Consider the following 22,001-nt stretch of genomic DNA (forward strand, 5'->3'; position numbering starts at 1 on the left):
GTTTTGCTGTTTTGGAATGTTCTCTTTCTGGGCCGTGTGAGTCGTCATAGACACTGTTCAGCATGCTTTAGGGTGCAGTAAGCAGGAGATAACCTTTGCCCCCCCCCCCCAACCCCCAGTGTCTGGGCCTCTGCAGGTATTATGGGGCAACATGGAGAGGGGCACCCTTGCTTCTGTGCTCAGGAGACCCTGTTTCTTGAGGGTTTACACTGTCGTAAATCACAGCATGCCCTTCAAAGCTGTCAAACTACTGTTAACTTAAGCTCCTAGTTACGATTTTGATTGTTTTAACTACTACTGAGCTACCTACCGCCAGACATATACCTTATTGGATGAACTTATTAGAACAAAATAAAACAGTTCTACTATGATATACCACTCATACATTTGTACCAATATGAAATAAAAATATATAAATATGAAAATGTATGCACTCTGGTCACTCTGGTTAAGAGCATCTGCGCTAAATGACAAAAATGTAAATGTACATTTCTTAAGGGCAGGGTAAGTTACTTTCTAAATGTAATCTGTTATGGTTACTAGTTACCTGTTCAAAATTGTAAAAAGCAACTTAACTTTTGGATTACAGTAACTCAGTAACGTAATCTGATTACTTTGGATTAATTTCCCCTTAAGAGGCATTAGAAGACAAAAAGGATACATCAAACGCATTTGGTGTCATCATAGCGGTCTCTGACTTGTGGTCAGACTCAAACTTGGCACTTTTTTCAATGCTGACTTGAATGTCATTGAGAAAACAGAAAGGTGTCCATGAATTTTTTCGCTCAAGAACCAGCAACCTCTTTATACCCCCTTAAGCAGGATTGGGGACTAGCTGATTACATGTAATCACTTACATTTCATCTGATTACAAAACAAACCTAACCTTACACTACCAGCAAAAATATTGTAATCAGATACTTTTGAAAAACTAGATTTCTTCTTGGATTACTTTTAAATTCACTTTTTTTTTTGTGTGCCTGAGATCCAATTGCACAAGACAGTGAGATACTGGACTTATCTTAACTGGAGCCAGGGAAGGAGCTAAGGCACACTTATCTGTACTTCCAGACCAGTAGGATTCTATTCCATGTCTAAACTCCGATAAGGGACTGCTAGCTGGCAAGTATCATTGGTTGTTATCAATTAAAAGGTCTCTCTTTATACTGAGGCTTTCTTGACCTTTAACCATAGACAAACCAATGTCACGGCAAACAGAGAAACCGTTTTCAAAGTTAAGACCTCTATTCAATCTGTCTCGCTGAAGTGTTACAGATTGCACAATAGAATTGTAAAAGGTCATTTCCCATTGAGCCGAGGATATGCAGCATTTATGGTGAGTAGAAACACTGCCATATAATTTCAATCACGCTGTAACGCTGAACTTCCGCGATACGGATTGAATACAGCCCCGGATCTGATTTTATCCAGAATATTCATGAAATACCAAACAAAGAATAAATAAAAGGATTCAGAATGAAAAACTAAATGTAGCAAGCAGCACCTCAAATCTCAGGCTTAATTAAGTCTATGAAAAATGTTTGAATCATCTCTTTGCTATGAAATTCATATCAGGACTGATTTTCACATCACACAAGACACTCACTCCTCAGGGGATTTTTTTTTGAAGCGGTCTGGTGAGAAGGACAACATGCCTGATAAAAGTGTTATATTTATTTAAAGAAAACATTCCAGATCAACCGATATGGTAATGACGACATGAATATTGTGACGCAAATAGCAGAAACATCTGTCTTACACAATACATGTCGAACTCCACAACGAGAGCATGAACATTAACACAAACATGAAAACACACACCAACAACAAAAAACACCAGGAAAACTAGTGTTGTTGTGTATTTGGTTTATTTGACTGACGTCATCTCCTGCCTTATAAACCAGTCAGCAAAGCAGTCTACCGTCACAGAGAAACACCTGATTGCTTTAATTTCTCCTTCTACATCTTCAAAGTTTAGTTTTGTTTCCATATCTAAAATGTTAAAACTCAAAGCAGGATAACTAGAGATGTGATTCTGAGCATGGCTGACAGACGGCGTTGTGGACGTTTTTGCTGAAGGTGTCAGTGATAGCAGTGAAGGCTGCAGTACCTCCTCCGTACCCTACAGGGGGAGCTACTGAGCGTAGTGAGGCTTGGTTATGACAGAGTGCGCAGCCGCTTATGCTGAATGCATGGCATGTGTTACCGGTTACCGTGACCGGTTCAGTCCACAGGCAAAGCATTATTGTCCATTCCTTTCTAGGGTGATAGCCAAGCTGAGGACTTAAGAGGCAAAAAGGTGAGGGTAGAGTCCAGGGGGGAGTACTGTACAAGGAGAGACACCGTGTGGGCGAGAGCGTCTGTGAAAGGGGGAGAAACAGCCCTCTCCCATCTCACCATCCCACTGAGGTCCAAGGCAAACAAACACCAGCAAATTAAAAAAATATATAAAATTACAAAAGTGGGAAAAAAACCCAACAAAAAACCAAAGAAAAACAGGAAGGTAATACAGAGCAAACCCAAAAAGCGACCCCTAATAGAGGCACATTAATGGCGATACCGCACTTGGAGCGAGTGTTGACCAGAGGGGTAACCCTTGTTTAAAAAAAAAAAGGCACCTCCGGACTCACTGAACTGATTTTGACCATCTAAGTTCGTCATATCAAGAGTAACGTCAGACCTCTGTGAGTCTAACAGGCAGAGACGGCGCGGTATTATGGGGTATATCGTGGCTCATGAGGTACCTGAGCTAGCGTTGGAGGTTGACAGGAGAGCTGTGGCTTTTGACAACAAAGACACTGAACTGAAGAAGTGCTATGGAGCGTTACTGTGTATTTACCAGTGCACTGTATTACACAAAGGTCTGAAGTCACTCCTGTTTTTTGACCCAACTTCTCTATCCCAATCTTCTTGAAACTCCCTTTCCGCTAAAAGAAACCAAACACGGCTGGCAAATAAAATCAAGGTTAAAAGAAAAAAACAAACAAAGATAGAAGAAAATTGCCAGACTTTTCTCCAAAAAGTGTAGCGGATAGCAGGTGGAAGGTTGGCACACAGGGGAAAGGGCTGCCTAGGGCTGGTGTGTGTGATTCTGGGGACAGTCCATACAGTCCTCATAAGCCTGTGTGCGAGGATGCAGAAAAGTAGCAGCAGAACCCCACCCCCCCGGGGATGCAGTGGGCGCTGTGTTTCTTCTTGTCCAGCCTGGGAGTGCTTCTGGCTGGGGTCTGTAGGAAAGACTGGGGATGGGCATGGGCCAAGCAGGCCTCAGCCAGGACTCTGGAATCGATACTTCAGGACCCCAGCAAACTGCTCCATGTCTCCCGGTGCTGGGGCTTCTCAGGTTAGGGTATGGTTCAGCCGATGAGTGGGGGGGACAGGGGAGGGGTCTGGAGCAGCAGAAGCTTGGAGGCTGTAGAGAGCTCCAAGCTAATTCATTATTGCTTTGCAGGTAGGGCAGACAGGTAGCATCAGTCTTGGGATTAGAGCTGAGCAGTAGTCACCCATTGCACTAAGGACACGGGGTAAGCCTGTGGGCATAGGACAATGGAGATGAATGGCAAAGGTTGGTGAGTTTAGAACAATTGGGTGAGGGCGCAGGGATGCAAGGAGGTCTGGTTAGTCCTACAGTATAGCATGGTAGTGGACATCTGTATGGGCATCGGTTTGTGTCCAAGGCAGTGGGCCAACTTTGGGCTCATCTGTGCTCTGTTCTACTTTCTCACACACCAGAAGCGCCCCGTAGTCCGCCATCTTGTGAGTGAACAGTGAGAGCAAGTCTACTGGCTACAGCGGGGGGGGGGGGGGGGGGGGGGCTTCAATAAGGGTTGTGCGGGTGTCCGTGAGCCACGGCCTTCAGGCCCAGAGTCGTGTGTGAGAGAGGGTATTGTCTATCTCTCGATAACCTCTTGACCCCGATGCATAGAGGTCATAGAAAGGTAAACGTAGAGGTCATTCAGGTAGCGACACCGCCCGTCTCCCCCAGCCAAGGCTGGAACCTTTAAAATAGACCTATTATTCATCTCTGTATACACGCAATTAAATATACACGCTCCTCAGCACTGCCAAGTCTACAATCAATAGCTTCATAATAAGAATATGAATAAAACGATCAAGAATAATAATAAGTCAACATAATAACACGAGTTTGTCAGCAGCCATCACTATAGGACATTCAGGGGTGGTAACAATTGCATATGTACATTAGAAGTCATTTACATCCTGGCTCCGAGGGGAGACAGGTCAGGGGTCAAAGGTAAAGTTTGAGAGGGGGGGGGGGGGGGGGGGGGGGTTATCTGAGCCTCTTCTCCGCTGAGTAGATGGACATGTAGTAGTCGTTGCTGCCCACCGCCAGGTGGGGCTGTTGGGACACAGGGAGAAAGAGAGAAAGAGAGAGAATATAACCGACGCATAAAGACAGGTGTAAAAACATTCCTTTTCCAAATCATTTTGTGTAATTAGGTGTGATGAAACCTAATAGGTTTAGTAGGTTTCGCAGAGTATAGTTTAAGAGACATAGGGATAACTCCTTGTACCCACGCAATTCCAACTCGTTCACTTCAACGCATTATTCACCCAAATCGTAGTTCCCATGTTACGCTATCTAGTTGGGATTCAGACTATGAATGAAGAGAGTAAAGACTGCCATAGTACCCAGTAGGGATGGAAGGCCAAACAGCTGATGGCCCCGATCCTTTGGCCCATGAAACCGTCATAATACTTGATGTTGCTGATCACGTCACCGTTGGAGTTGTACACGGCTATGAACTGGTTCATCGATCCACTGGGGAAAGGATGAAGGAAAGAGTGAGAAATTAGCATCATAGCTGCTAGACCAAATGTAGCAAACGTTGAAATCGTCAGACCCCCCCCCCCCCCCCCCCCCCCTTCACACGTCTAATTCCTCAAAGTGAGTTTAGACCAAAGAGTTTGATAGAGGGCTAAAACGGGTTACACCCACCTACTGTCCTCTATGGAACTCTATGGTTTAGACCAATTATAAAGGCAGTAAACCTGTGAACTCACCAGGCGAACAGGTTGGCCTGCGGATGGATGTCCAGCGCCGTTAACCCCTTCACCGTCTGCAGCACGTTCACAGAGTCCGGCGACCGCAGCTCGAAGAACCGCACGTCTCCATCGACACTGGGGAGGAGGACGAAGGAGTCCAAACAGTACATGACATGTCATCACATCCATTTACATCCATTTACATCCATTTAGATCGGGACCGGGCCACAGACGGGCGAGAAAACTAGAGCGTGTGAGAGAGTCAAGAGTAGTTGTTCGACCATATCGGGACACCCGACCGTCACAGAGATAATCCAATCAATCAATCAATCAACCGTTGACATCACTCATCAACGAGCACTACCTGACACTAATGACTTTGCCGTCCGTCTGCTTCTGCAGGTGGGCCTTGACCACCCAGGACGAGTGTTCCCGGTACGTCATCACACGACTGTGGGGAGACAGAGAGGAAAAGCGTCATCAACTTTAGTCCACCTACAACCGTGTTGTTGTTCACGGGAGAGACAGAGGGAGATGTGAAAAGCAGCGTGGGTGGAGGGACTCCCACACAGTTATCAACATGCAAGACGCCACACAGTGTAAAAGTGACCGGTGTTTGAGAATTTAAAGCAGTGCCGTTGTGTTGAACGGAGTCCATGTTATCGATCAAATGTATTTATGAAGCCCTTTTTACATCAGATGTCACACAAAGTACTACGCAGAAACCCAGCCTAAAACCCCAAACAGTAAGCAAGGCTGTAGTGTGTGTATATGGCCATTGGGTGTCGCCCTAAGTACATGGGTATAAGCACCATTGGACGGCCCATCGCCATGGTAACAGCATCCTTGTGTAACTGAGGCACTGTGATTGAAGATTGAGGAGGAAAGTTGCCCCTAAGCACAGATCTATGCTCTAGATGACCTAACCCCAAATCCCAGCTTTAAGAAGTCGAAAACAAAATCTGACCCTGGGCCAGCAGTAAGAAGCAAACAGAACACCAAAGTGAGGACCAAAGCCTATCCCTGTTGCCTTGGCGAAAAATAGTGACAAACTCTGTGTAAGAGTGTGCATGATTGTGTGTGTGTGCCTGAGTGTGCATGTGATGCGTGTGTTTGCTTAGCCCCCTACTGGTTTTAAAGGAGAGCACATAGGGAACGGGTGCTACAGTCTCAGTGCCTGAGGGGAAGCACTTAAATTAACATTAACATTAATTAAAGATTTATGGGACACTATGGCTTAATTGCCCTGTTTTCTTTTTTTTTTTAGGGGGGTGGGGGTGGGGGGGGGGCATTAGAAGATGCACACAGGGTGTGGCTGGAGAGCTCCACAGATGAGAATATAGCAAAACTCACTTTATGAACAACTCAATGAAATGACAGTGATATGAGTCATACAATAAACAGCCCGTTTATTAGGTACACCACCCCGTTCACGAAAATGGATCGCTCCCACAGAGTCAGTCAGTCACGTGGCCATGGCTTGCTATAGAAAGCAGGCAGACAGACATCGAGGCATTCAGTTACTGTTCAATTGAATGTCAGAATGGACTAAAAGAGTGACCTAAGCGACTTTGAGCGTGGTATGATCGTGGTGCCTCAGTATCTCAGAACGGCCACCCTCCTGGGTTTTGCACACATGACAGTGTCTAGGGTTTATCGACAATGGCGCGACAAACAAAAAACATCCAGTCAGCGGCAGTCCTGTGGGCGAAAACAGCTCGTTGATGAGAGGGGGTCGAAGGAGAATGGCAAGCTAACAGGCGGACCACAAAGACAAATAATGGCGCAGTACAACAGTGGTGTGCAGAACGGCATCTCGGACAGCACGACTCAATCTGCGTGTGAAGCGTTTCCAACACCTTGGAGAATGCCCCGAAGAATTCAGGTTGTTTTGGAGGCAAAGTGGAGTTCCACCCGGTACTAGATTGGTGTACCTAAAACTGTCTGGTAAGTGTATATGAGATGACTAAGAAAAAATGATTAACAGCTTTACCTATTTTGCTTTGCTCATACGATTTTACAGTGTGTCTGATGATAAGGGGATTTTTTTTTAAAAGCACTCCTGCATAAAATATATCCGATGCTAATGAGCGCTTCATCAAACATTAAGACACACAGCTTCGCTTTGTGCTACTGGGAATAAGCAACCCTATGATTAGTAATGAATTAGGAAGATTAGAAGCCCATTCACGTTTACCTCCAGTCACATTTTAGACAGAATAATGTGATGAGGTACATGTGCGTGGCAGGGATGATTCTCATTGTTGAAGCCTTATGAAAGTCAAGGTGTGGAGGCAGCATTAAAAGTTTGTGTCTGCGTTTGTGTGAGCGCACGGGCGGGCGTGCGTGTGTGCGCGCGCGCGACCACTCACCACTCGTTGGCGCCCATCCTCCTGTCATAGAGGCGGACCGAGCCGTCGCCCAGCCCCGCGGCGATGAGGGACCGCTGTGAGTCACATGATAGGCTAGTCACACAGCTGTCTGCCCCCGTTGGGATGTCCTGGTAGACACAGACACACACACACACACACAATTAGTTCAAGCAATGTCAACAAAAAAAAAGGTAATCACATAGTCGTTGCCGTGACATAACGAACATTGTGGTTGTCACGGCGCTCATTAAACTTGGAGTAACTGGCTAACAACTCGATCAAATCACGTCTTCAGCTGACTGATGGAGAACGTCGTCTGGGTTCTGCCGTCAATACAGCCAGAGACCGGGCAGGGCTCGCATACCTACCATACTACTGTCTGTCCAATAAAGGGTTAACAGGTTGAATGGAAATACAACCGATAATGTTGAGCCAGGTGCTGAATACCAGGATGCATTCAGTGCCTTCAGAAAGTATTCATACCCCTGGACTTATACCACGTTTTGTTACGTTACAGCCTGAATTCAAAATGTACATTATTCTGTACAGGCTTCCTTCTTTCCACTCTGTCACTTAGGTTAGTATTGTGGAGTTAACTACAACGTTATTGATCCCATCCTCAGTTTTCTCCTGTCACAGCCATTAGACTCTAACTGTTTAAAAGTCACTATTGACCTCATGGTGAAATCCCTGAGCGGTTTCCTTCCTCTCCAGGAACTGCGTGATGAAGAAAGCCTGTATCTTTGTAATGACTGGGTGTGTTGATACACCATCCGAAGTGTAATAAATCATTTCAACATACTCAAAGGGATATTCAAGGTCTGCTTTGTTTTGTTTTTTACCCATCTACCAATAGGGGCCTTTCTTTGCGAGGCATTGGAAAACCTCCCTGGTCTTTGTGGTTGAATCTGTGCTTGAAATTCACTGCTAGATGATTAAATCGTATGTGTGGGGTACAGAGATAGGTAGTAGTCATTCAAAAATCATGTAAAACACTATCATTGCGCACAGAGTGAGTCCATGCAACTTATTATGTGATTTGTTAAGCACATTTTCCCTCCTGAGCGTATTTAGGCTTGCCATAACAAAGGGGTTAAATCATTACTAAAGACATTTCAACTTAAATTATTATAATTTTTTTAAAATACATATGTAAAACATTCTAAAAACATAATTCCACTTTGTGAAATACCTCACAGGCCAGTGACACACAATCTCAATTGAATCCATTTGAAATTCAGTCTGTAACACAAGAAAATGTGGAACAAGTCTAGGGGTATGAATACTTTCTGAAGGCACTGTAAAAACCGATACGTAAGAAAGCAGGGGAAAGTATCCACAGTCCCACAGAATGTCATAACGCTCCCAATGGACCTTTTGGATTTGAGGTTTGTCCCCTGAGAAATCATGGACGTGCAACAGGCAACTGTGACATTTCAAAAACATTGCCATCGATAAACAGGCTAGTTATGATCACTGTGTGTTCTCTTCACCTGGACCTTCATCTCCCTCTCCGTGTCCCAGATCCTGATGACCCTCACGTCTCCAGACGTCATCAGCAGCCCCGTCTCCTGCTCCCAGTCCACCACCATGCCTGCACCTAAGAGGACACCGGTTAGTAACACACACACACACTGACAGAAATATTACAAGGGAGCACACACACAGGCGGAAAGATTACAAGGGAGCACACACACAGGCGGAAACCAGTGGTTATCATTGACCATGACGCAGCTGTCAATGCCTGGGAGTTTGAGGTATGATCTACCAGCTGAGCACGGGTTCTGGTGGCATCTGCCAAGAGTTCTCAGACACACTCAAACAGGAAACACACCAGCTGAGTCAACTGTGGGTCAAATGAAAGGTCACTGTCTGACACCAGCCATCAGGATATCACTAATACCTATCCAACCCTAAGGTTAGAGGGCTAGGGGATGATTTGGAAGGGGACAAAAAGCCTTTCAGACGGTTGCCAGTCCTGTGACTCACAACAGGCTGAGATTAAAAGACCCACTCCTCTAGGGCGGCGCACAATTGGCCCAGTGCCGGATTAGGGGAGGGTTTAGCCGGGGGGGGGGCTTTACTTGACTCATCGCACTCTGTCTCCTTGTGGCGGGCCGGGCGCCTGGACATCAGGTGAACCGTGTTTCCTCCGACACACTGGTGCGGCTGGCTTTCGGGGTCAAGTGGGCGGGTGTTAAGGAGCGCGGCTTGGCGGGTCAGGTTTCGGAGGACGCGTGACTCCACCTTCGTCTCCCGAGCCCGTTGGGGAGTTGCAGTGATGAGACATGATCGAAATTGGGTAGGGGGATTAAAAAGTGTGTAAAAAAATAAATAATAACCAAATAAGAAAAGACCAACTCCTCCACCAGATGTTGCTACTGGCAGGCAGCAGTGACAGGTTCTCACACCCAGAGAGAGAGAGAGAGAGAAAGAGAGAGAGAGAGAAAGGAGAACGAGAGGAGCCCTCAGCACCTCCATATGCTGCTACTGAGTGTGTGACACCCGGCAGAGGGCCGGGGGCGTAGCCTAACCTTGACAAACAGGCAAAGACTGGCAGAGGGAGACTGCTTCCCAGAGTGTTGTACTTGTGCTGTGTGATAGACAGGTGTGGAGAGGAACATTGGATAACTCTGAAAAAGCGGCTGTGGCCTTTGCAACACACTGTATAAACACACACACACACACACACAGCTCCTCTTCCTACTTTTCCTCCTCCGACATATGATCTCCTTCCTCTTCCCCATCATCAACAATCCCAACCCTGTTCCATCAGTCTGGTCCAAATCCCTCACAGCCCTGTTTCAAAGCCCCAGTGTGGCTAGCTCTGGCGTCACAGCTACGCGGGCTGTTAGCTAGCTCAGGCTCACATGCAGACGCGTGGGGGAACACTTCACAGAATGTACTCAGCCACCCACAGAGCTGGGACCCTCACACACACAAATTTCTGTGATTTCCTCGTTGCACACACTAACACGCGTGCACACACTCACTCACAAGCACACTCGCAGAACGACTGGCCCCATTCAGAGACTGAGGGAGAAGAGGAGGCATTCCTTTGAAGTCCGGAGCTCTGTGTTAGTGAGAAATTCCCATTTCTGGTTGATGGGGAGAGAAAGCGAGTGTAGCAGAGAAACCCTAACCTTGTTTATTCTTACTATTCCAGGCAGATAGTACGAAAGTCGATGAATACAAGCAAGGGTTGGAAACCCTAAAACATTTCCAATCATTTTGATCTGAACAGAAGCACAATTTTGTTTTAGTTCCATTCCAATGTTCCGACCAGCATAACAAAGTTCTGAACCGGTTCGAACCAGAAGTACCGGTTTATATATACACCGAATAAAAATATAAACTCAACATGTAGTGTTGGTCCCATGTTTCATGAGCTGAAATAAACGATCCCATTCATTTTCCGTATGCACAAGAAGCTTATTTCTTGCAAATTTTGTGCACAAATTTATTTACCTCCCTGTTAATGAGCATTTCTCTTTTGCCAAGATAATCCATCCATCTACCTGACAAGTGTGGCATATTAAGAAGCTGATTTAACAGCATGATCATTACACAGGTGCACCTTGTCCCGGGGACAATAAAAGGCCCCTTTAAAATGCCTGGCTTCAGGTCACCTCGGGGTCAAACACATTGAGTTCATTCACAGACTCTATAGGCCACTAGTCAACTTCCCTAAAATGACAGAATCAATCCCAGTTCCCTACGGCAGCCTAACCAGTGAGGCAGGGATTTGAGAAGTCCACACAGAAATCAATAGCGCCATTGTGTATGGAGATGTGTGACTGAGGGAGTGGATGAGGGAGTGCAGCCTAGGCATTGCTGCCTCGTCACAATCGGATTCTCGGGGTTTCTTCTTATACACAGGGGAATACCTCCTCGAATATATACTCTACCCCTCTCCCTCATCCTCACACTGTCCCTCTCTAACCTCCATCTCAAATTCCCTCCCAACTGGAGGCCCATTGTTCTCCTTAATAACGACTACAAAAGCGGCTAATGATTTAGTTAGCATTAGCATAATGTATAATTGAATGGATATTCGAGGCTGCCTGTGCGTGGGTGTTGCTGGTGCGTATATGTGCTAGCTGAGGTTAGCCCTACAGTTAGTGTTTGCATAAACTAGCGTCAGCGGTCTCCAGTGGCTACGATAGCCCCATTCCACTACTCACCTCTGCCCCTGGCTCTACTTCCCTAATCCCATTCTCTCTATAGCTCTCCTTAGATGTCCCTCAGTGTCACGTTATATTTCCATCACTTGTTCTTTCGCTCCAGGGGACGAGCACTGCCTCTGCATTCCACACCATTAATCACCTGTTGATGGACTGGCTCTCACACGGCGCAGGTTATTAAAGACTGCGCGCCGACTTCACACTTCCCTCCTCTCTCTCTTTCATTCCCTTAATCGTGTTTGCTTTGAAAGTGTCCTCCGGGACCCAGGTGATGGAATTAACTAGGACTACGCTGCACAAGGCTGTAGTTAACGATGAGGCCGTCACCATGGATGGGGTTGATTTTGATGGACACGGACACCGGTAGTTTATGACGCTTTTGGCGCTAGGCAAGTTAACCTGTGAGCTGACGAGAGGAAAAAAGCTCTAGAGTGGAGCCTGTAGTTAACCTGTATTACAGGCTAAGGGACTCAGTGTTTAGAGCAGTGATGACTAAAAACCTTGGCACAGTTATTTGGGTTGGGTCCAGAGTCGCTGAGACATCTGAGCCTTCTCTCATATTCAGTCTCTGTTTTAGTTTCTGTTGTCCCCCTCCGTCTGTTCCTCTCCTAGTCCCTCTCTTTGTCTGTCTGCCCCCCCCCTCCTCCCTCTGTTCCACGCTCTCCCTCTCTGTGTACTTATCCTCTTTTAGTCCTGCACCTCCCAGCCACTACCTCCCAGAGGCCTTTTTAACAAGCCTCCAGCCATCCAGTGTACGTGGAGTAGGACTGCCCTACTTTCACTCAAACTTCCCCAGTCTCGTCAGAGAAAAAAAAGAAAATGAACAACTTCCTCAAGCTGCTGCAGTAGAACGAGAGGAGAGATAGACGAGAGAGAGAATGAGAGAGGGGGGAGAGAGCAATATGTTATAAACGACATCTGCATGAGAACTTAATTAGGTCTGCGCTCTGTCTGTGTGGACGGGAAGTCGATGTGGGTCTCCCTCTCCGGAATGCTAAACAAACACTAATGATAACTCCACAGGGCGTAATGAGGGCTGAGAGGGAGACGGCGCTGCTCCACAACAGATAGAAATAAACAGCACCCAAACAGGCAGGCAAGGCTCTCCCTCTCTCACCCATCTCTCTCCCCCTCTCTCACTTTCCTCCTCTCTCGGTCAACCCCTCACTTTCTCTCCCTATCCCATCCATCTCTCTACCGCTACCCTCCCTCCCAATCTCTATAGTCTTCTCTCCGACACAGTTTGCATGCCAATTCAGCTGCAGGGGAAAAACCCAAGTCTGGACGAAGACAGTTTTAAGGCCACTTTGCTTGGCTGTGGAGGGAACTAATCACAGGTACTGTAGGGAACTAAATCATGGGTACTGAGGCCTCAGGGCTAGAGGAAGGAGGTCCATTAGTTCTACTATCAACATCCCACATTACCAGCAGGCCTCTAATTATACAAATTAGATGATTGAGGATGCCCCCCCCCAAAAAATCTGTTATAACCCATATGGGGGTGCCGTGTTGACAGTTGTAAGACTAAATGGGGGTTCCCTGTAATTCCAACCCTGCAGCGATACTGGGCCGATAGAACCAGAAACGGCACGTTCACGCTGCAGTTGAAGCATTGCTCTAACTACGTCCACACATACTGTTTTGTGTTCATTTATTCATAAGGGTCAAACGATGCAAAAACAATTCCTGAAAACTAAAATGACAATCACGCTCTATCTGTGTGTGAAAGCTTATAGTTCAAACTACACAGTTGTCTGGGCAGAGTTTGTCACCCTTCATGTCTGTTTTGTACTGGTAGGAATACACGATACCAAGCTTTGGCCTGTGGAGAGAGGGATACTGAAGAAAGGGAGGCCTGGGGGGGGGGGGGATCGTCGAATGGAGGGATGGACGGGTCAGTAACAGGAGGAAGAAGTAGTGCAGGGGCAGACTGCTGGAGTTTGTGCAGCACACTGAGTGGGAAAGGGAAAGGCGGCAGAAGCACTCACCTCCCTGTCCCTTACTCCTGTCAAGATAGATGGAGACCCGCCTGGCCAGACCTGCAAGGGGAGGAGCAGAAAGGAGGAGGGAGATGGGGAGGAGCAGAAAGGAGGAGGGAGATGGGGAGGCGCCGGGGAGAGGGGAAGGAGAGTCAGAAGCACATCAGCCCCAGCACTACATACCGTTAAGCAAGGACCCCCCCACATGCACAGACACACACACTCACTCACTCTGACGCATACACGCAGTCTCGCACACGCACTCTCTCTGTGTATTAGTTTGTGCGAGTCTGACAGACAGACAGACAGACACAATGAGCAGTGGAAGAACAAGGCCACAGTTTCCCCAGCATGACATCTTCCAAATTAACACCACGGACACGCCCGGATCAAAAACAGAGAGATATTCCACGACTCAACTACTGGCTGTGCATTTAAAGCAGGCGCCAGATAGCTACACTCCATCTTAAATCATATATGCACCCTATGGCCTTGGCCAAAAGTAGTACACTATATAGGGAATAGGGTGCCATTTGGGATGTAGATAATATCTCATCTAAAAGCCTGGAGGGCAGAAGAGTCTAAATCCCCTGTACCACAGGGAGGACGAGTGTGTGTGTGTGCACCTTGTTGAATACACGTGGTGTTGGTGTTCACGTATGTGAGTGTGAATGAGTGTGTATGTACACAGTAGAGGTCGACCGATTAATCAGAATGGCCGATTAATTAGGGTCGATTTCAAGTTTTCATAACAATCGGAAATCGGTAATTTTGGACACCGATTTTTTTTTATTTTTAACACTTTTATTTCATCTTTATTTAACTAGGCAAGTTAGTTAAGAGTGGTGGGTTAACTGCCTCGTTCAGGGGCAGAACGACAGATTTTCCAATCTTGCAACCTTACAGTTGACTAGTCCAACGCAATAACGACCTGCCTCTCGTTGCAGGAGACTGCCTGTTATTCGAATGCAGTAAGCCAAGGTAGTTGCTAATGCTAGTTGCTAGCTAGCATTAAACTCAATCAATCATAATCACAAGTTAACTACACATGGTTGATGATATTACTAGATATTATCTAGCGTGTCCTGCATTGCATATAATCTGACTGAGCATACAAGCATACAAGTATCTAAGTATCTGACTGAGCGGTGGTAGGCAGAAGCAGGTGCGTAAACATTCATTCAAACAGCACTTTCGTGCGTTTTGCCAGTAGCTCTTCGGTGTGCGTCAAGTATTGCGCTGTTTATGACTTATGGTAATGCTGCTTCGAGGGTGGCTGTTGTCGCTGTGTTCCTGGTTCGAGCCCAGGGAGGAGCGAGGAGAGGGACAGAAGCTATACTGTTACACTGGCAATACTAAAGTGCCTATAAGAACATCCAATAGTCAAAGGTTAATGAAATACAAATGGTATAGAGGGAAATAGTCCTATAATTCCTATAATAACTACAACCTGAAACTTCTTACCTGGGAATATTGAAGACTCATGTTAAAAGGAACCACCAGGTTTCATGTGTTCTCATGTTCTGAGCAAGGAACTTAAACGTTAGCTTTCTTACATGGCACATATTGCACTTTTACTTTCTTCTCCAACACTTTGTTTTTGCATTATTTAAACCAAATTGAACATGTTTCATTATTTATTTGAGGTTAAATTGATTTTATTGATGTATTATATTAAGTTAAAATAAGTGTTCATTCAGTATTGTTGTAATTGTCATTATTACAAATAAATAAAAATAGTCTGATTAATCAGTATCGGTATCCGCGTTGAAAATCATAATCGGCCGACCTCTAGTACACAGAGTACAAAACGTTAAGAACAGCCTCAATTCGTAGCGGCATGGACTCTACGAGGTGTCAAAAGCGTTCCACAGGGATGCTGGCCCTACAGTTGTGTCAAGTTGGCTGGATGTCCTTTGGGTGGTGGACCCTTCTTAAGACACGCGGGAAACAGTTGAGCGTGAAAAACCCAGCAGCGTTGCAGTTCTTGACACACTCAAACCGGTGCTCCTGGCACCTACTACCATACCCGTTTCAAAGGCACTTACATCTTTTATCTTGCCCATTCATCCTCTGAATGACACAATCCATATCTCACTTGTCACAAGGCTTAAAAATCCTACTTTAACCTGTCTCCTCACCTTCATCTACACTGATTGAAGAGGATTTAACAAGTGACATCAGTAAGGGATCATAGCTGTCATCTGGATTAATCTGGTCAGTCTGCCATGGAAAGAGCATGTTTTGCACATGAATGTGTGTGTGTCCGTACTGCAATACAACAGGACTAACTGCATATAGCATAGTGACAATTAACACCAATACATCTATTACATTGTGGGGGAGCTGGCAGCCTTGTTCTGCTAGAGGAAGATTAAACATAAAAGCAACATAAAGTCAACGTGGCAGGAACGTAGGCCAGAGTTAGAAGACCTCAATGAAAGGAGGCAAAACGACGAGGATCATTTGAACGGCGCTAGCTGTGTCAACGCAAGCTTGAGCTGCGCAGACCCTCTCCACCTCCAAGGTGAAGTGGTGGCTACCCTGCTAAATCCTGATTGCGGAATACCTGACAGCTCTCCGTGTGACGCTAGTTAAGTGTGTCGCCTCTCAGCAGGTACCCTGAGCAGGGACTCTGCTCATCTTTGTCAATACACTCATAAGAAAATAATTCATTCTTGATTTGACCTTTATTTAACCAGATGCGATCTTGCAACCTTTCGCTTACTAGTCCAACGCTCTAACCACTCCCCTGCCGCCCCAGAGCGTCTCTCATTCTATGATTCTACACAGAGCTGTCAGAGCTAACGTCCTACCAGCTAGCGCGCTTGCCTGCCCTCCTCCTACACGCCCACCACAGATAACAAGTGAATGTGATTCAGCTATGTCATACAACAGCTCGTCCTTGGCCTGTATGTACTCACACACTTCTTATATTTCTACTTCCGTACATTTTAGTTACAGTTGTTTATTCATATACTGGATTCCTGACATAGCTCAACTCTTAATATATCTACTGCTGTACATAGCATTCTTCGCATATCTCGAGGATATTCATCTGGTGTACATTTTTTTATTTATATTTTTTATTTGACCTTTATTTAACCAGGAAAGTCAGTTAAGAACAAATTCTTATTTTCAATGACGGCCTAGGAACAGTGGGTTAACTGCCTGTTCAGGGGCAGAACGACAGATTTTGTACCTTGTCAGCTCGGGGATTTGAACTTGCAACCTTTCGTTTACTAGCCCAACGCTCTAACCACTAGGCTACCCTGCCCTACGTATAGATTGCGTTTGGATGACTGTTACAGCGCTTTTTGGGTTGTTAATTAGATTCATACCGACGCGTCTTCATTTCTTTACAGTTTACTGCATTGTTAGGAGCTAGTAACCATAAGCATTTCACAGCACCCGCGATGACATGGGCTAAACTGTGCATGCCACCAATAAACGTCGTTTTGATTTGACGCAATTCTAACTCAAGCCTAAACTGCACCAAAATAAATTCCTAGATTAGTATGAAACATTGCACATCGTCCCTGACAAATGAACGAATGAATGAATGCAGAATGAAGCAGCCAATTTCCTGCACCTGCCATCCACAAGCATAGCCGATTATACTGAATGGCCACGTCAGAGAAATACAGAGAGGAACATGGACAAGCAATTTGCAGATGTAGAGTGGGAAATATGACAGGGGATGGAGAATTTAGTGGAAAAGGGATGTGGGGAGATGAGGGTCTGAATTCTGAGCGGGTGGGGACTAGGTGGATTGAGGGTTTGGGGTAGTGGGGTGGATGGGAATTGGGTAAAGGTTGTATTGTGTGGCGGTGGTGGTGGGACTGGGGGTAAAACGGAGGTCGATGTGGAGGTACACTGAGGGTCTAGGCTGATAAATAGAGGAGGTCTAGGGGGGGTAAATAGCGTGGTCTTTACTGTGGGCGCTGGAGGAGGGCTGACCTCGGGTGGTGGGGAGCATGTCGGACAGGCCCTGCCACGCCGTCACCATCTCGGGGTTCCGCTGGTCCGCAAAGTTCTTCCAGATACGCAACGCCCCGTCATCTAGAGGAGGAGGGTAGGGAAGAGAGAAAAAGAGAAAAAAAGAGCGAGAGAAAGAGAGCAAGAGAGAGGATGGTTGGAGTAAGGAAGGAGGGTGACCGAGAAGGAAAAGAGAAAAAAAAAAGTTAGATATTATCATTCAAGGTTAGAGGTCGCTAACAACTTCCATATTTACACTTGCACAAACACTTCCTCCCTTTGTGCCCATGAGAGACGAAGCATGTGCACGTGGATTTGCATTAACCACTACGGCCTCGAGCGCGTCCGTGACCTAAGAGTGCCGAAAGAACACAACAGAAGCACAGTCTATGGCTTGTATCCCAAAAGGCACCCTATTCCATAGATAGTGCACTACTTTTGACCAGAGCCCTATGGGTGCACTATATAGGGAATAGGTTGCTGTTTGGGAGGCATCCTATCCCTTAACATGCATCCCTTAACAAATCTCTGAACAAAAGTTTTTACATTGGGTCTACAACAAAGCAACTTTCAAGCAATTTGACCTCGTCTCTTCAGCCTCTAGCCTCCTTCAACTTTACAAACTCATATGTACAATACAATGCGCTTGTGCCTCTCCTTCAAGCCTGGCACCTTCCCACTGCTTTCAAGCCTACACACACACACACACACACACACACAGATGAGTACACTACACGCGCATCACTCAAGTGCACCACTGACCCATGGCAACACACCGCTGCGTTAACTCGGATTAATCAAATAATCCAGTATTAATAAACTCCCACGGGAAGCCGGGTTGGCCAAGTCCATCACAGCCACATCTAAGTTCAAGGCTGTGTTAATAACAGGGTCTTGTTTCTCTAGTCCTCCTGAACAGATTTGTCAAAGAAACCCTGAGCGTTCAGTTTTGAGCCACTTAGCCTAAGTCAAGGCCATGTTTCAATGTAGTCTGTTCTTCCTAGAAGCAATGACTCATCGAGCTTGATCCTTCACGTCAAGTTAGGGAAGAACTTCAAAAATACGGATGCATTTTGAAAGTATTCAGACAGGATTGCAAACCAGGGTGAATGAATGACTATGTTTAAAATTACAGACAAAATCACATTACTGTATATGACTTTGGAGCCGCAAAGCATTTTAATACAGCCCTGCGATAATTAGTTTCACATGAGAGAAATAAAGTGAACAGAATGGTGCTCTCCAGCAATTCAATATAACGCTGCCGACTTAATTCCTTTTATACTTATTTAAGACGGCATTTGTCACCCAGGGAACAATGTGCGCGTGCTCCGGTCTGAGGATGTGAGTCAGGCGTTGGAGGCTTATTAAGGCTTCAAGGTCTAGGAGGGAGGAAACATGCACATTTATTTGCTGCAAAATGGTGTAATTGAATTGAGGCAACTTGGATCCATTTAGTTCCTGCATTGTTCAAGATCTCTGCATTCAGTTCAATTGGGTGATGCTGAAGAGATTGACTGTTTGTTAGATATTTTTTTTTAACGTGTATGTGTACTTGCATATGTTTGTGTGACGCGCAAGATGATTAAGTCTGAGTGTATGTGCGTGTTCGTGAGATGATTGAAGGGGGGAGAATTTATATTCTACTTTATCCACAGCAACTTAAAGGAGCAATTCGGGTTAAGTACCTTGCTCAAGGACACGGCGGCAGATTTTTCACCTAGTCGGCTAGGTGAATCGAACCAGCGATACGGAGTATAGGTGTGGACAGAGTATAGGTGTGGACAGAGTATAGGTGTGGACAGAGTATAGGTGTGGACAGTGTATAGGTGTGGACAGTGTATAGGTGTGGACAGTGTATAGGTGTGGACAGAGTATAGGTGTGTACAGAGTATAGGTGTGTACAGAGTATAGGTGTGTACAGAGTATAGGTGTGGACAGAGTATAGGTGTGGACAGAGTATAGGTGTGTACAGAGTATAGGTGTGTACAGAGTATAGGTGTGTACAGAGTATAGGTGTGTACAGAGTATAGGTGTGTACAGAGTATAGGTGTGTACAGAGTATAGGTGTGTACAGAGTATAGGTGTGTACAGAGTATAGGTGTGTACATAGTATAGGTGTGTACAGAGTATAGGTGTGTACAGAGTATAGGTGTGTACAGAGTATGGGTGTGTACAGAGTATGGGTGTGGACAGAGTATGGGTGTGGACAGAGTAGAGGTGTGGACAGAGTAGAGGTGTGGACAGAGTAGAGGTGTGTGTGTGTCTGACCTGTAGCAGTGAGCAGCAGGGAGTAGTCGTGTCCGTTGAGGTACTCCATAGCTGTGATGCGGGTGTAGCGAGGGTTCCCGTTGTAGAAATAGTCCAACCTCTCCGCCTTCTCCCAGTCCCAGAAACTACAGAACACACATAAACTTCAGTCACTGACAGCACTTCAGTCACTGACAGCACTTCAGTCACTCCCAGCACTTCAGTCACTCCCAGCACTTCAGTCACTCCCAGCACTTCAGTCACTCCCAGCACTTCAGTCACTCCCAGCACTTCAGTCACTCCCAGCACTTCAGTCACTCCCAGCACTTTAGTCACTCCCAGCACTTTAGTCACTCCCAGCACTTTAGTCACTCCCAGCACTTTAGTCACTCCCAGCACTTTAGTCACTCCCAGCACTTTAGTCACTCCCAGCACTTTAGTCACTCCCAGCACTTTAGTCACTCCCAGCACTTTAGTCACTCCAGCACTTTAGTCACTCCCAGCACTTTAGTCACTCCCAGCACTTTAGTCACTCCCAGCACTTTAGTCACTTCCAGCACTTCTACATCAAACCAAGTGTCTGTAGCACTGCCAGCTATGTTTCTATGTGCGTCACTGGACTGTGTCATGGCCCTGATAGGGGACAGACTTTTTCTCAGGGCTGCCACTACAGCATGTGTCTGAATGACCTGGTTCTGATGACTTTCAAACTCTTTTCACAGAGACGAACACAAATAACCCACACCATATGGCTTGTTTCCACATATCCAGTCCTCAGATCAGCAAACAAACACAGTCAATGGCCACATCTCAAATGGCTTCCTCTTTCTCCCATACTGTCGTGCTCCTTGTGTGAAAAGTTTCTGAAGGCACTGCTTGTCTCTGGCCAAAGTAGAGCATCGCGTACAGGGACAGACTCATACGAGACAGTCAATAATGCGTCTCAAATATAGCTGGGGCGTTGCGCACAAGACAGCAGTCTCTCACCAGATGCTGTCTTTGTCTGCCACGGCGATGCAGGGGTTGAAGGGGTGGAACTTGACCACGGAGGGAACGCCAGGGTTACGGTTGATGAAGATCTGGTCGTCCAGACGCGTCACGCCTAGAGGGGGAGGAGACACTGAGCACTATCAGTCACCTGACACCAAACAAGAATCAAACAGTCAGTCATAGATAAATAAAAAATGTACAAAATGTAAACGGTCAAACAATTACAATCCATATATATATATTATTTGCCTTCATCAATTCATGAAAATAAGTCAAGCGGTCTATATTTATATGGGTGTGTGACTGTGGTATCATGATAGTAAAGATATGTTTGGATGAAAACACTCTTGTAACTCCCATAAAGGCCGGAACATTTGCTTGTGAGAGCCCTATTCAATAGTCCAACAGTCGCATTACAATCCTTGTCTAAAAAGGTCTGGCTTCGCTGCCATGACAAGCATCACTTGTGTCGTCAAGGTGTCCTTCGGGCTATCTGGAATGTCTCAAAGAGGACTGTCAAGAATTTCAGAGAAGAAATACTCATTGAAAAAAATATTTCATAAAGTCGGGAACAAAAGAAATACCGGAGGAAAATGTTTTTTAATCTAGCCTAGCAAGACCTTGGCAAGGACTTCCGACTTTGAAAAGGTGTTAATTAAAAGCTAGTCTTGTCTGTGTCGTTTTCTCTACCATGCAAAATTCAATACTGCAAGCGGGAAACCTTGTATTGTTGCTTTCAGCAAACTCATCATGTCTTTCATCACAAATAAAACAGTTCAATCAGTTTAATCAGTTTTTTAGAAGCCTTTGAGGTTGATTTCCCGGCTCTCTACTTTCCTGTCTCTGTTCCCCGGCTCTCTACTTTCCTGTCTCTGTTCCCCGGCTCTCTACTTTCCTGTCTCTGTTCCCCAGCTCTCTACTTTCCTGTCTCTGTTCCCCGGCTCTCTACTTTCCTGTCTCTGTTCCCCGGCTCTCTACTTTCCTGTCTCTGTTCCCCGGCTCTCTACTTTCCTGTCTCCGTTTTCCCCGGCTCTCTACTTTCCTGTCTCCGTTTTCCCCGGCTCTCTACTTTCCTGTCTCCGTTTTCCCCGGCTCTCTACTTTCCTGTCTCTGTTCCCCGGCTCTCTACTTTCCTGTCTCTGTTCCCCGGCTCTCTACTTTCCTGTCTCTGTTCCCCGGCTCTCTACTTTCCTGTCTCTGTTCCCCGGCTCTCTACTTTCCTGTCTCTGTTCCACGGCTCT

At 46.0% G+C, this 22,001-nt stretch overlaps 1 protein-coding gene across 7 annotated transcripts in view; it reads right to left on the minus strand.

The window, feature by feature from the left end:
- Positions 1-1,851: 1,851 nt before the first annotated feature.
- LOC110485936 (regulatory-associated protein of mTOR) overlaps positions 1,852-22,001 on the minus strand; it is a 202,750-nt gene continuing 182,600 nt past the window's right edge. For 2 of the 7 annotated variants that reach the window (XM_036940602.1, XM_036940600.1), the window contains exons 27-36: positions 20,758-20,872; positions 19,792-19,916; positions 17,503-17,604; positions 13,552-13,602; positions 8,873-8,979; positions 7,380-7,507; positions 5,372-5,458; positions 5,026-5,142; positions 4,654-4,783; positions 1,852-4,360 (exon numbers count right to left, since the gene is read on the minus strand). In XM_036940602.1, coding sequence (XP_036796497.1) covers positions 4,292-4,360; positions 4,654-4,783; positions 5,026-5,142; positions 5,372-5,458; positions 7,380-7,507; positions 8,873-8,979; positions 13,552-13,602; positions 17,503-17,604; positions 19,792-19,916; positions 20,758-20,872 — 1,031 coding nt within the window. In that variant the 3' untranslated portion in view covers positions 1,852-4,291. Of the gene's footprint in view, positions 4,361-4,653; positions 4,784-5,025; positions 5,143-5,371; positions 5,459-7,379; positions 7,508-8,872; positions 8,980-13,551; positions 13,603-17,478; positions 17,605-19,791; positions 19,917-20,757; positions 20,873-22,001 lie in introns of all 7 variants that reach the window. The other 5 variants (XM_036940601.1, XM_036940599.1, XM_036940605.1 and 2 more) reach the window with 3 other exon arrangements.

Source organism: Oncorhynchus mykiss, chromosome 13 (assembly GCF_013265735.2).
Source record: "Oncorhynchus mykiss isolate Arlee chromosome 13, USDA_OmykA_1.1, whole genome shotgun sequence".
Lineage (NCBI taxonomy): Eukaryota > Metazoa > Chordata > Actinopteri > Salmoniformes > Salmonidae > Oncorhynchus > Oncorhynchus mykiss.